Raw genomic sequence first — 13,361 nt, 5'->3', positions numbered from 1 at the left:
GAGAACCTCGCAAACGTTTCAAGGACTTGGATACCAGAAACCTCCACCAAGGAATCCATGGTATGGCCAGGAGTGTCGTGCTGCTACCGAAGAGAAAAATGCGGCATATAGGGCTACTTTACAATCAGTAGCAACGAGTGTGGTATCGGGAGAAAAGAAGAGAGGAGAAACGTCTTTTCCGCAGGGAAAAGAGAGAAATGGGAAAGCGGGAGTGTGAACAAATTGAGATGTACTGGAGACAGAAGTCCGATAATTCTATCAAAGAGTGAAACATCCAACTGATGGCTTTGGCACTGGCACATCCTCCTGTATAGACAAGCAAGGTAATTTGGTAACTGATACAGATAGTGTGCTAAGGATATGGAAAGAGCATTTTTCCAAACTGTTGGTATGCAATAGTAGCGAAGTTGACGAAGATACCACAGATCCAATCCCAGAAGATGGTATAGAATGTACACCACACGGCCAAGATGAGGAAAAGACAGCAATAAACCGGCTGAAAAATAATAAGGCAGCAGGTGCTGATGGCCTATGCATCAGATAGTTAGATCCATCTGGCAGGATGAACGGGTACCCGACGATTGGAACCTGAGCATCCTGTGTACCGTCCATAAGATAGGAGATAAGACTTTGTGCTCTTTTCCCTATCACCTACAACTAAAGCCAATGGTCAACGAAATAATTGGACCATGTCAATGTGGCTTAAGTTGCCAGGTCTTAAGCCCACCATTGACCAGATATTTACACTGCGGCAAATCCTGGAGAAGACCCAAGAGATGCAGATCGACACCTACCACCTCTCAGAAGAGTTCTGTATCAAAAGAGGTTTCAGGCAAGGAGACAGCCTTTCGTGTGATCTTTTCAACATCCTGCTAGAAAAGGTTATACGAGAGGCAAACGTCAAAAGAAGTGGCACAATCTACACCAATAGCTACATGTTACTTGCTTATGCTGATGATATAGACATCATGGGACGACCAGTAAAAGAAGTAAGCGATACCTTATGAAGGTCGAAGGAGAATCTGCTAAAGTGGGTCTGGCGGTAAACCGCGAGAAGACCAAGTTAATGGTGTCGACGCGCAATGCGTCCATTGAGCTCGGACCAACTGTTGAAGTTGGTTCCTATAATTTTGAGGTAGTAAAAGACTTCGTATACCTCGGCACCACCGTAAACACAACAAACGATATCAGTTGTGAAAAAGGAGAATTGTATTGGCCAACAGATGCTACTTTGGCTTAAGTAAGCACTTTAGAAACAAAGCCACAACTCACCAAATAAAAAAGCGCTTTACAAAACACTGATACTACCCGTGCTGATGTATGGTTCCGAAGCCTGGGTACTTGCGCAAGCAGATAAGGCAGTGTTTGGCGTGTTTGAGAAAAAAATTCTTCGAAAGATCTACGGACCAATCTGCGTTAACAGTAAATATCGATGTAGCATGAACCACGAGCTGGGGCGAGCGGGATGAAGCGATTGCGTTGGCTAGGCCATATCATAAGAATGAGCGATGATGAACCCACTAAAAAGGCGTATAAATTCTGGCCGCATGGCGGTGCAGCAGAATTGGCAGGCCAAAGAATAGATGGCGCAAACAAGTGGATGAAGAGATGACAAGGCGCGGTATTCCAGAAAGCGAAGCACTAAGCATAGAGAATTGGAGATCTTTTATTAGTTCGGTCTATGAAACAAATGTTCTGTAATGGGCCTGCTAAGTATGTATGTAAGTTATTTTTTGCTGTGGTGATGCTGCGTATCACCAAACCATTTCAGTGTATTTTCAGATTTTTTACTAACGGTTCCAGAGATATCACCCTTGAAAAAGTCAAATTCTTTAAAGAAATACTCAAAACTTCTTTAATATTGGTCCAAATAGAACTTTTTTTGTATTTTTTGTTTTTAGTAAAAAATAGGAAAAAAATTTGCATAGTGGGCTTGGATGCAATTTTCGCGATTTAGTATTAAAATCAATTTTTATAAATTATTATATTTCGATTTTCTTGAATTTTTTTATCAATCCTATTTGTCACATTTGGTAGTGGTAGTAATTACTATTTTTTCTTACATTTTTAAAAATTTTCAATACAATTTTTGCTTTATACCAATGTGAAACATTTGTTATTTTACCAAAGAAATAACAGATTAACAAAGATTTTTTTTATATTTGGAGCAATATTAAAAAAGTTTTGAGTATTTCTTTGCATGAAGTTTTCACAGAACTCGACTTTTTGAAAGCGCAATATCTCTGGAACCGGTAGTAAGAAAAAAAATCTGAAAAAATACTTAAATGTTTTGCTGAGAATAAGCATCAGCATGGCAAAAAATAAAGAAAATCAAAAACCACTTTTCGAATAAGTGTCCGATTTCACTCAGAAACCCCAATATTATAAGTCCACATTTTGGTATAGCCCCAACGCTTCATATAACGCGACGCGTCACATTAAGTAATTTTGATGGTAGTCACATGTGTGGGTATAGCCCCCATAGAACGGAACCTCCCGATTCAGGTATTTTAAAGTCTTTACGTACATTTTCGGTCTTAATTACCTGTTATTTAGAAGACAACAAATATTTCCACTAGAAATTGTAGACATAGGTCCCCCGTTACGGCATAGCCCCCTTTTATAACGGTACCATCCGATTTCAGGTATTTTCACGTTTTTATATACATACATGGTCAACCTAGATTGTCTCTAATTTGGTATTTATGGTTCATCGAGGTAAAATCTTTACTTCCAAAAATTGTGGACATGTGCCCATATAAAGGCACCTCCCCACCTTTCGGTATTTTTAAGGGTTTGGTCAACGTTTTAATAGAGCTCCCATAGGCAGATACCTCCCGGTTTTCATTATTAAAATGTTTTACATACATTATTTATTCTCCGTTGGATCTATTACATATTCCTGCACAGAGTTATCAGTATAGGTCCACGCTTTAGTATAGCCTCTGCAGAACGATATCTCCAGATTTTCGGTATTTTAAAGTTTTAACCGGCTGAAATCTATTTCCAACGTAATTAATAGTGGGGGGTATAAAACGTGTTTACTTGTTAGGTTTTGCTTAGTGTGCTTTGCATTTCGCTTAAAAGCTATGATGAAGCAGAAACAAAACTAAACACACGATCTAACTCAGGTAGTGGTTAAAAAATGCATTTGACCAAAAAAGAGAACATTTAAAATGTGTACTGATAGTCACAGGACTAATGCACATATACACACATCTCGCAGTGACCATATCAATGGAGCAATATGTATGTTGAAACAGCGTTGCCAGTATTATTTAGACTCTTTTCCCCAACTTGTCCAAAACTTTTCCCCAAAATTCCCCAGATTTTATTGAATTTCCTCAAAAAAATCCCCAAAAATTTTTTAACAAAATATTACAAAAAAATTAAAATTAATTTTATTTTACTATTGAAATTCATATTATTAAACTTGTAAAGTATTCTATACACTTGTATATGAATTAAATTAACGATATTGAAAACTTCCCTTTCCCTTTCAACTCGTACTGCATTTTATTTCTGAATATAGTTCAAAATAGAAGACTCTTTCTACTCAAGAATTACTTTCTCCATTGCGATTCGTAAACAATCGTGGAGATTTTTGTGTTGACAACTGGTTCTAAAAAGGTTCGCATAGAGCTAAAATCGTGTTGACCCAGTGAATTGCTGCAAATATTGGGATACAATTGCTTGTAAGTTTAAAAATTGCATATTTATAGGCATCGGTTTCAGCATTTGTATTAACAGCGTTTAAAATATTCGGCACAGGTCTTTTTAACTTTAATAATTGTTTACTCAAAAAAGTGCAAGTCAAAATTAAAGCCTAGGTCCATGGCTTCTTATGGTAAATATGCCGAGTCGTCTTCGATCGACACCACTATTTTTTCAATATCTTCTTAATTATTTTATAAATGGTTTCAATATTCGAGTGCACAGGGAAAATGCATATTAGCAGGGTGCATAAGTTTGAAAATTTACATTAAGGCCCGTTCTCACATCTTTTCTTTAAAATCCCTTTTTGTTATACCTTACTTTAAGAAAAATAAGGAATAAAGTTCGCATTACCAGGGACATCTTCAATTCCATTTCAAGCAAAACAATCTGTATACATCAAATTTATTCAAATCGGATTGGTTGATTTGAATTTGCTCTCAAAATTTGCTAGTTTTTGGGCACACTTTAAATATTAAAAGGAACACAAAGTTCCTTTTAATTTATCTGACAATTATTATTAAATCAAACTTGTAGGAATAAAAAACGGGTTATCTGTCCGATATCGGCCAACATTTAACTACAAAAAGGATATAATAACGGGCCTAAGCATATTTATCTCTTTTATAATTGGAGGAATGAATGCTAAATAAAGTTTAATTTCATCATTGTCCATCAACACAGAAATCATTTCTGCAGTTAAAGGCCTGGGTACATAAGCTGTCTTGCCTGATTGCCTCGCTTTCCTGCTTCATTTCTGACATAATAAAAATAAAAGAATAAAGAAGGCCGAGCAAATTTCGAACTTGGTTGCCCTTTTCTTTTTTACTCTTTTATCAGAAGCAAGCAAGGCAAGCAGGCGAGGCAGCTTACATATGTACCCAGGCCTTAAGTCCCCTTCAGCAGTAGAAATGATGGAAAATGTTATTTCAATTCAACCCACTGTTCTAGTATAAATTATTACAGCTGCGACCAGTTAGTATATGATGCATGTATTTTGTGCGTCACGTACGTTCACGCACTGAAATTAAAAAATATCAGATAATCTGAAGTAATTAGTCAAAAAAGAAATTCCCCAAAAATCCCCAAATATTTTTCAGATTTCCTCAACATTTTCCCAATTCCCCAAGTCGAAATTTTTTTCCCCATTTCAAATAAAAATTCCCCAATTTGGGGAAAAATCCCCAATACTGACAACGCTGTGTTGAAATGTTATAAATGTGTGTGTGTGTGTGGGATGTGTGTTTGTGCAACTTGGCTGATTGTGTGATATTGTAAAATGAAACAGTTTTACCTTTTTCGAATGTATGCAATGCTTCAGTTGGCAGCCAGTGTCGCCACAATTCGCCCATGTGCCGGAAATTCGTTGTTGTACCATCCTCATGCCCTAGAACCGGAAATACAAATTGCGAAGAGAATGTTCGACCAAGCAAATCGGTAATGTTGCGCAGGATTTCCAATTTTTTCATTTCGTTCATGGGATGTGCTGAGTGAGATAAACCATCTCTGGAATTGAAAACAAAACAAAAAACATAAAAAAAGAAGTTTAATATAAACATACATACATACATACATATATGTAGATATGTATACCAAATACAATGAAATATATAGAGAAAAAATCCTTATGTAAAAATAGTGATATGTGAATATGTAGAATTGAATAAAACAGAGGCAGCAATAAAAAATGCTTTTCAATAAAAATGATAATGATCGCTCCAAGGGAAAGCAATGAATGGTCGAATGTAAAGTAACGAACAATCCTAAGTGGGTGTATTGAATTTTTATTTCTCGAATATAGACTTTCAGTATGCAATTTAGTTATTTCTTTTGAAGAGTAAATTAAAAGGTATCATATATCGTCGTGTTTAGTTAAATGTAAACAAGTAAAAAAGCGTTAAGTTCTGCCAGGCTGAAGTTTTTATACCATCCATCACGAAACCCCAAATACCTAATTTTAGCTAATTCGGCCAACCAAACAATTGATGAATCAACTGACATCCAATTTTGTTCGAAAAGGTAGATCAAAACAAATTTCAGGTACTTCGGTCAAAAAATTAGTTAATATCGTTAAAGTACTTAAAATCGGGAGCACTGTTATATAGGGACTATACCAAAACATGGTCCTATCTTGACATTTGTTGGTGGAGAAATTGTGTGACCAACGGGAACCTCAAATGTCAAAATACAGGTAGTTCGGTCATAAAGTGTAGCTAATATCTTAAAAACGACAAAGTACTGAAACCTCTAAACTTTCCAAAATCGGGCGGTACTGTTCTATAAGGTTTTATTAAAAAGTGGACCTACGCCAACGAATTTCGTGGGAATGTTATGTACCATCACGGAAGGCTATGTAAGAAATTGTAGACATTTCAGTAGGAAAATGCGGCTAGAACCTTAGAAATACCGAAAATTCGACGGTGTCGTTCACCGAAAAATTTTTGGGGAAAGGTTTGGTTGGAACGGGGTTTCTTCTCAAACACAGAAAAGACTAATTTATCAACTATTACCCGCTCGGGAGAGGGCGTAAAAATCGAATATTCGTATATGTTTGGAATTTTCGATTCTTAAATGCCTTCAAAAAGGTAAACATTTTTGTGAGAGATATCTCTCTCGCCATAACTGAAAATAAAGAACAGTACAATTCAGAAAATTGTCGGGTGTCCAAATACTTACTTACTTACTTAGTTGGCCCTCTACAGGACATTTGTCCTACAAGCCAAACCAAAAAAAAAAATTACATTCCTCTCTATTTGTTGCTTTATTTCTCCAATTTGGACTACAGAGTTTTCCAATTTCGTCTTCTTCTTGTTTACTACATTGATGCCATGGCCTTCCAATTCTGTGTGTATGATTCTTATGACAATGCCATCGTTGTATCTCGATACGTTTAACTATACTGATGTCGTATTTACCGTCAACGCATATTTGCCCGTAGATGCTTCCAAGTCCTTTTCTCTCAAATACACCAAGCACTGCCTTATGTGCTTGCTCATGTACTCACGCTTCGGATCCACACATTACCACGGGTAGTATCAGTGATTTGAAAAGTGTGTTTTTTACGAGATGTGGCTTTGTTTTTAAACTGTTTACTTAAGACAAAATAGCATTTCTTAGCCAGTACAATTCTTCTTTTTATTGCACAACTAATGTTGTTTGTTGTAGACGAAGTCTTTAACAACCTCTAAATCACAGCCGACCAAGAAGAGGGCACACAAAATTCTCAATATTTGCAACATTTGACAGTGTGTTAGTAACGTTGTATGCACGCATGCTGCAAAACAAAAACAAATCAAAACATTTGTGTGCTCTTTCGTTGCGTTCGGGTCGTGTGTGTGCGAATTGCTGAAAAACTTCGTAACTTTAATAATATCAAAGCACGACATTGCTCTAAATTATTTGAACCAAGTTCCACAGCTGGTCCGAGTTTTAGGGACGCATTTAGAATCGATACCATTAGCATGGCTTTTTGGCCGTTTACAGCCAGAACTACTTTAACAATTTCTACTTAAACCTTCTTAAAGGTATCAGTTTCTTCTATTACAGATCGACCCATGATGTCAATAACGTCAACATCAGCAAGTAACATGTGTCTATTGGTGTATGTTGTGGCATTTATTTTGACGCTTGCATCTCGTATAACCTTTTCCAGCAGGATGTTGAAACCTCTGAAACCTCTTTTGGTACTGAATTGCTCGGAGAGGTTCTTTCCTATTTTAACTGAGGAGAGAATATTAGTTAGAGTCATTCTACAAAGCCGAATGAGCTTTGCGGTAATACCAAATTCAGACATAGCTTGGAATACTTTGGAACGTATGAGGCTGTCGAAAGTTCTGAAATATTTTTTAAGTCTTTCTACTATCAAGTCTATCTCGAATACAAAACAAGGATGGAAAGGTTACGCAAACAGTTAAAAAACAAGTAAAAAAGTATCAGTCGGATTTGCTGACAGAGATATACTTTCAGCCTATGTCAAATGAAACTTTCATCTACGGACAGATCGAATATATTTAGGGTCTTTTCAGAATTTTGTAGCCTTTTTTGGACATTTGAACTTGCCGACAAAAATGTGGATGAGGATTAAAGTTCAAAAGTGTTGCGGAGAAGGTACTTAAAGAAATGGACCGACATAGTCCATTATGGAAGTGGATCTTGTGTTGGGAGTCATATATTTTATAGATATCGCGCCCACTAGTCATTTCAATGGGTCATCGTATAACTTTTGTACCAGTATGCCAGGAAGCATAGACTTTTCAACGGAAAACATAATATCGTTGTAAACAGGACCACAACGAACAACATCGGTATACATTTCCTAATGATCTTCGAACAGACCCTAATCTGAACTTAGACACAAATATTGAACTTTTGTGAGAGGACCAATATGGGCCATTTTAGAATTTAAACTAAATCTGAGGAGATCCAAAATTTGAACCAAATTGGTTGCCCCGTTCAAGAGATATCGTGCATACCATTTAAGTGACATTTTTTAAATATTGGAAGGAAGTACCGGAAGTTGTGGGCCGGTATTGCCCATCTTCGAACTGAAACTAAGTTTGGACAAAATATGACGAAGACCAAATTTTGGACCAATTCGGTTGATCAGTTCGACAGTTACGTGCTCTCCAGCCACTACGTATGGTGCCATTGAGTTTTTTTACACCTGTTTAGGTGAGGGAGGGGAAATCGATAGGTATTTACAATAGTGCAACAATAGCTCAGGATACCGTATGATGAGCAGTGGATGGAGAAAAGAACAAGAAAATAAAACACAAGCAGTATCAATTTTTAATATAAAATAATATGTTGGTTTATTGGTGATATGTATTTCTTTCTCTATAACAACAAAGATTACCTTGTAATCTGGGGAGGCGACAGAGGCCTGTTAGTTCAACAAAGATTGTCAATTATAATCTGGGGTGCCGACAGAGGCCGGTTAGTATTAACGCGAGACGATTGGTAAATACGCGACAAGTTAACTATCCAAAGGTTGGTGGACAAGCGAACGCAAAGGTTCTTGCAATCGCAGAAGATTGCAGTGATCGCCGAGGATCTGAGTCGATTTATACTACTACTTTTACATATTCCAGTGAGAGAAAACTCAACAACCACCGCTCGTTGTCATCTTCGCTCTACGGTGTCCGCAGAGGGAACGTGCAGAGGAGATGCCTGATGTTGTCAATCAGCATCCGTGATCGACTGAACTCGGGAACTTGAGTTGGAACGTATCAAACTTATACCGTCGTATGGGGACAGTAAGTACAAGTTGCTACAACAAAAATCAAAGCGATTCGAGAGCAGGTCCTAAACTTAACTTTTCCTAAATTTTGTGTGGGAGGTACCTGAAGTAGTGGACCGATGGAGTCCATAATGGAACCTCATTTAATTCTGATAGAAGTTTCACGTTGTGCAAAGTATGGACCCTATAATGACTATCTTCTTTTTTTATGAACAGGATACAGGTTGCTCAGATTCCAATCGTCGCGTACGCGTTCTTCGTGTCAGATTGGATCTGCGATATCTTCGTCATCTTCGCTAGTATTGGATACAATCATTTGGAAAAATGATTTTTCCATATCCTGAGCACACTATGTGTATCAGTTAACAAATTACCTTGCTGGTTTCTACAGGAGGATGTGCCTATATCAAAGCCTCAGTTTGATGTTTCAGTCTTTAGTAGAATTTCGGACTTTATTCTGGGTCTGTACATCTCGATTTTTTCATACTGCCGCCTTTCCATTTCTTTCTTTTTCCTACTACGCGTTGCTAAAGATTGTAGAGTAACACTCCTGGTCATAACATGGGTTCGTTGGCGTAGATCTCTGGTATCCATTTATGGATGGACTTTGCAACTGTGCTGATATGTTATCGGAACGATGCGTGCTTTCGTTAAGCAATTAGGCCAGTTGAGTGGAATTTGCAGTTGAGTGGAACTGTGTTTACTAGGGTTATGACTTTTTGACATTTTTTCTCAAAAATGATTTCCTGTAGCAGGGATGAATGAACCTTTACCTAATAATCACTACGCTATCGTTTATTCCATTGAAATATAAAAAAAGTTCACGCACAAATCGTTTTTAAAAATATAATTTTTTGAAAAAATGTATGAAATGAAAAAAAAAATTTTTTTTCAAAAATTATTTTTTGTTGCACGAATGAATAAATATAAACCTACTTATAACTATAATAATGTTTATTTCATTCAAATATTGAAAAAGGTCACGCACAAACCACTTTGAAAAAATTTTAAATTTTTTGTTTTTTAATAAAAAATTATATCTTTAAATAAAGGCGTTTACGACATTTTTACGATTCTCAGAATTGAAGAAAATTAGTGAGAAATAAATGTTATGTCAGTTTAATTATCTCATGTGACTCTAAAGTTTATTTTCAATAGCATATCTGATTGCAGTGACTTCAAAAAATTTTCCATAATTTTGATAAATTCAAATTTTAAAATCATTTTGTGCGTGAGGTTTTTTCAACGAATCACCTTATAATTATGATTTTATGTAATCTTATGACAAAACTCATCACGCTATAATACAGGGATATGAGGTTGTAAAAAAGTCATAACCCTAGTGTTTACAGCTTACTGATGTCCAACTTCAGTGTTGTGTGTGTTCGTACTTTATTTACTACGATAAATCTGGTACTGCTTACTACCATGTGTTTTGCCGCTGCGAAGCCTATCATCTTCATTCCATTTTAAACTTTCTCCAAGAAACTTGTCGGTACATGTCCACGCTTTGTTATAGCCCTCATAGAACGGCACCCCCCTATTTCCGGTGTTTTGAACGTTGTGGCATCAATATTCCACCGAAATGGCTGACATTTGGTATTTGGTCTTCATTTGGGGTACTTAATGTTCCATATAAAATTTGTCGGTAAAGGTCCCATACTTTAGTATAGCCCACAGAGAACGGTACCTCCATATTTCCGGTATTTTGAAGGTTGTGGCCTCAATATTCCATCGAAATGGCTGAAATTTGGTATTTGGTCTTTATTTGGGGTATTAAACGTTCAATATGAAATTTGTCGGTATAGGTCCACGCCTTTGTAGCCCCCATAGAACTGTACCTCCCGATTTTCGGTATTTTTAAGGTTGTGGCCACAGCAACCCATCGAAATGGCTGAAATTAGGTATTTAGTCTTTGTTGCAGGTAAATGCCTGTCTGACTGAAATTCGTCGATATAGGTCCACGTTTCAATATATCCCCCATAGAAAGTTATCTCACGATTTTCGTAATTCTGAAAGTTGTGACGTCAATATTCCACCGAAAGACTGATATTTGTTATTCAGTCTTCCATGGGGTTAAAAAATATTCCAGAAGAAAAATATCAGTATAGGTCCGCGGGTTCCTATATCCCCCATAGAAGCGTACCTCCTGATTTTCGGTATTTTGAAGGTTTTACCGAAATGTCTGACATTTTGTATTTATTCCTCATTGAGTCTGATATTTTTAGGTATAGATACACGTTTTTATATAACCCCCATGGAACGGTACATCCTGAATTTCGGTATTTTGAAGTTTAGCCACATAGTTTTACCGAACTCCCTGGAACAAATTGTTCCATTTTACTTCAATGCAACTCGTGGTGGAGGCCTGTTCGGCCTGGTCGAACTTAACGCCGTTCTTACTTGTTTCGTGTATAATACGAATATTTTAGAACACACACAAGGACATAATTTGTTCGATATTGTCAAAATGACGTACATATATGTATGCCTTTTGCTGTTCGCACATTTCCTGGCATATAGCTTTGGCATGTGATAAAATAGTTTATGTACATTGCATGTTCAAACAATTTTTAGGTAGCCATTTTTAATTAAACCTAATCGCTTCAGCAGTTTCATTAAGTAGCATCATTTTTGCCGGAATAAACATGTTGTTATTAATCTCGGCCTGTCAAATATACCTTTTAAATCTCCGACTGCCAGTTTTAATAAAAAACTAGCTCATATTTTCAAACACTAATGAGATTTTATTAGTAGCATATAATTAAATTTCTTTATGCTACAGTTTCCAATTATACAGCAAAGCTAGATCATAAAGGGAGAGATAGAGAAAAAAATCCAAACAACTACCAATAAACACAACTTCCATGAAAACAGATGCCATTTCACAGGAATGTGTAAAGCAAAAAAGTTAATTTCCGTTCGTTCCCTGAGGATGCCAAGGGATTATGTGTCCCTTTATTCGAACTGAATATCCCAAACGCACGTAAAACCAAGAGGTAGAAAGGAAAATACGTAGACGAAGAAAAAAACTGGTTACGATAAAAAATTAAGATATTTTCTTTATAAGCTTGAAACGAAAGAAAAAGGAACTGCCTATTATGTAAAAAGAGGAGAGTTAATTTTTGCTAGCTGCAAAGACCACGTAGAGTATTGGAAGCATATAGCAAACATGCCATGCAGTGTGTCTGTAAAAAGATATAAAATTGAAGAATGTAATTTCTTTTCAGGTGGACGATGTCATATTATCAGGCTAAACGCATGCTTTCTACGTAAAGTATGAAAATTGATAAGTAAGTGCTTAGATATGTTCTTTTCTGGGGCACTTTCTTTCATATACAATGAATAGAAAATAAGATATGATACAATTTCAGGAAAATCTTAAGAGCCATTTTGAAAAATTTGCTTTTCAATCAGATAAAAGAGCTATTAGGAAAACCAAAATAATTATGAGTTTCTTTCAAACATTTGAAGAACAGTAAAATGTTTTACAGTGGAAGTGAAATTGTTTAACTACGGGCAGAGGTTGGGAAGACTATAGTTTGTTACAGTTGTCACCAAAGAACTTCATCAGTTCCCTTTGCCGCCGACTCTGTATCGGTAACTATGTCGATAAGCCTATCTAGTAATTTCAACAAAATGAGAAATTTGCTGTATGATCTTAAATCTGATTTCCTTACAAATTGAGTCGAACTAAACAAAATCATGTCCACTACTGTTTTTGCCTCCATAGTCCCGACCTGTCACTTTAAGGAATTGCCAAGGTATTAGTCCAATTTGATCACCGAATTGGTTGTAATTTGGTATTTTGTGTTTTCAGAGGCTAAACAACATTTCTACCAAAAATTGTTTATATCGGTCCACGTTTAGCTATTTCAAGTATTTTAACGTTTTTATCTGCTTTCCGGCCTAAATTAGCTTTAATTTGACATTTGTGTTTCTCAGTGGTTAAAAACTTCTCCACCATGAATTGTTGACAAAGGTCCATGTTATGATAAAGCCTTCATAGAACGATACCTTCAAAATTTCAGTATTTTTCGGGCTTTAGCCCTATTACACAGTCCGAAAATTTTCAAAAAAAATCGTTACACATGAACCGGACTATATACATACATCTGATACTGTAGACAAAATGGAGTAAAATGGAATTTATGATTTTTTTCTCATCGTGTTGACCTTTTAAAGGACATTCAAATTTGAAAAGAAAGAAAATCAAAGAAATATTTTAAATGCTTGTATTCATAGCACGATGCTAATGTTGGTGTCATATTAAATAGGACAGTTTTGGCTTTATATAATAATAATAATAATTTCATAATTTTATATGTTATATTTTAATAATAATAATAATTTTAAATGATTGCATTCATGGATAACAAGAACATAAAAAATGTCCTTGAAAAATTAT

General features: G+C 36.0%; 1 protein-coding gene across 3 annotated transcripts in view; it reads right to left on the bottom strand.

Moving 5' to 3' along the window:
- Positions 1 to 13,361, bottom strand: part of LOC141402856 (acid sphingomyelinase-like phosphodiesterase 3b) — a 767,718-nt gene that overhangs the window by 234,036 nt on the left and 520,321 nt on the right. For all 3 annotated transcript variants that reach the window (XM_073984889.1, XM_073984890.1, XM_073984891.1), the window contains one exon: positions 5,009 to 5,220. In XM_073984889.1, coding sequence (XP_073840990.1) covers positions 5,009 to 5,220 — 212 coding nt within the window. The remainder of the gene's footprint in view (positions 1 to 5,008; positions 5,221 to 13,361) is intronic.

The sequence above is a fragment of the Musca autumnalis genome, unplaced genomic scaffold (assembly GCF_047663935.1).
Source record: "Musca autumnalis isolate F117 unplaced genomic scaffold, ASM4766393v1 scaffold_4, whole genome shotgun sequence".
In the NCBI taxonomy this organism is placed as follows: Eukaryota; Metazoa; Arthropoda; class Insecta; order Diptera; family Muscidae; genus Musca; species Musca autumnalis.
This window is presented reverse-complemented; position numbering and strand designations above follow the sequence as displayed.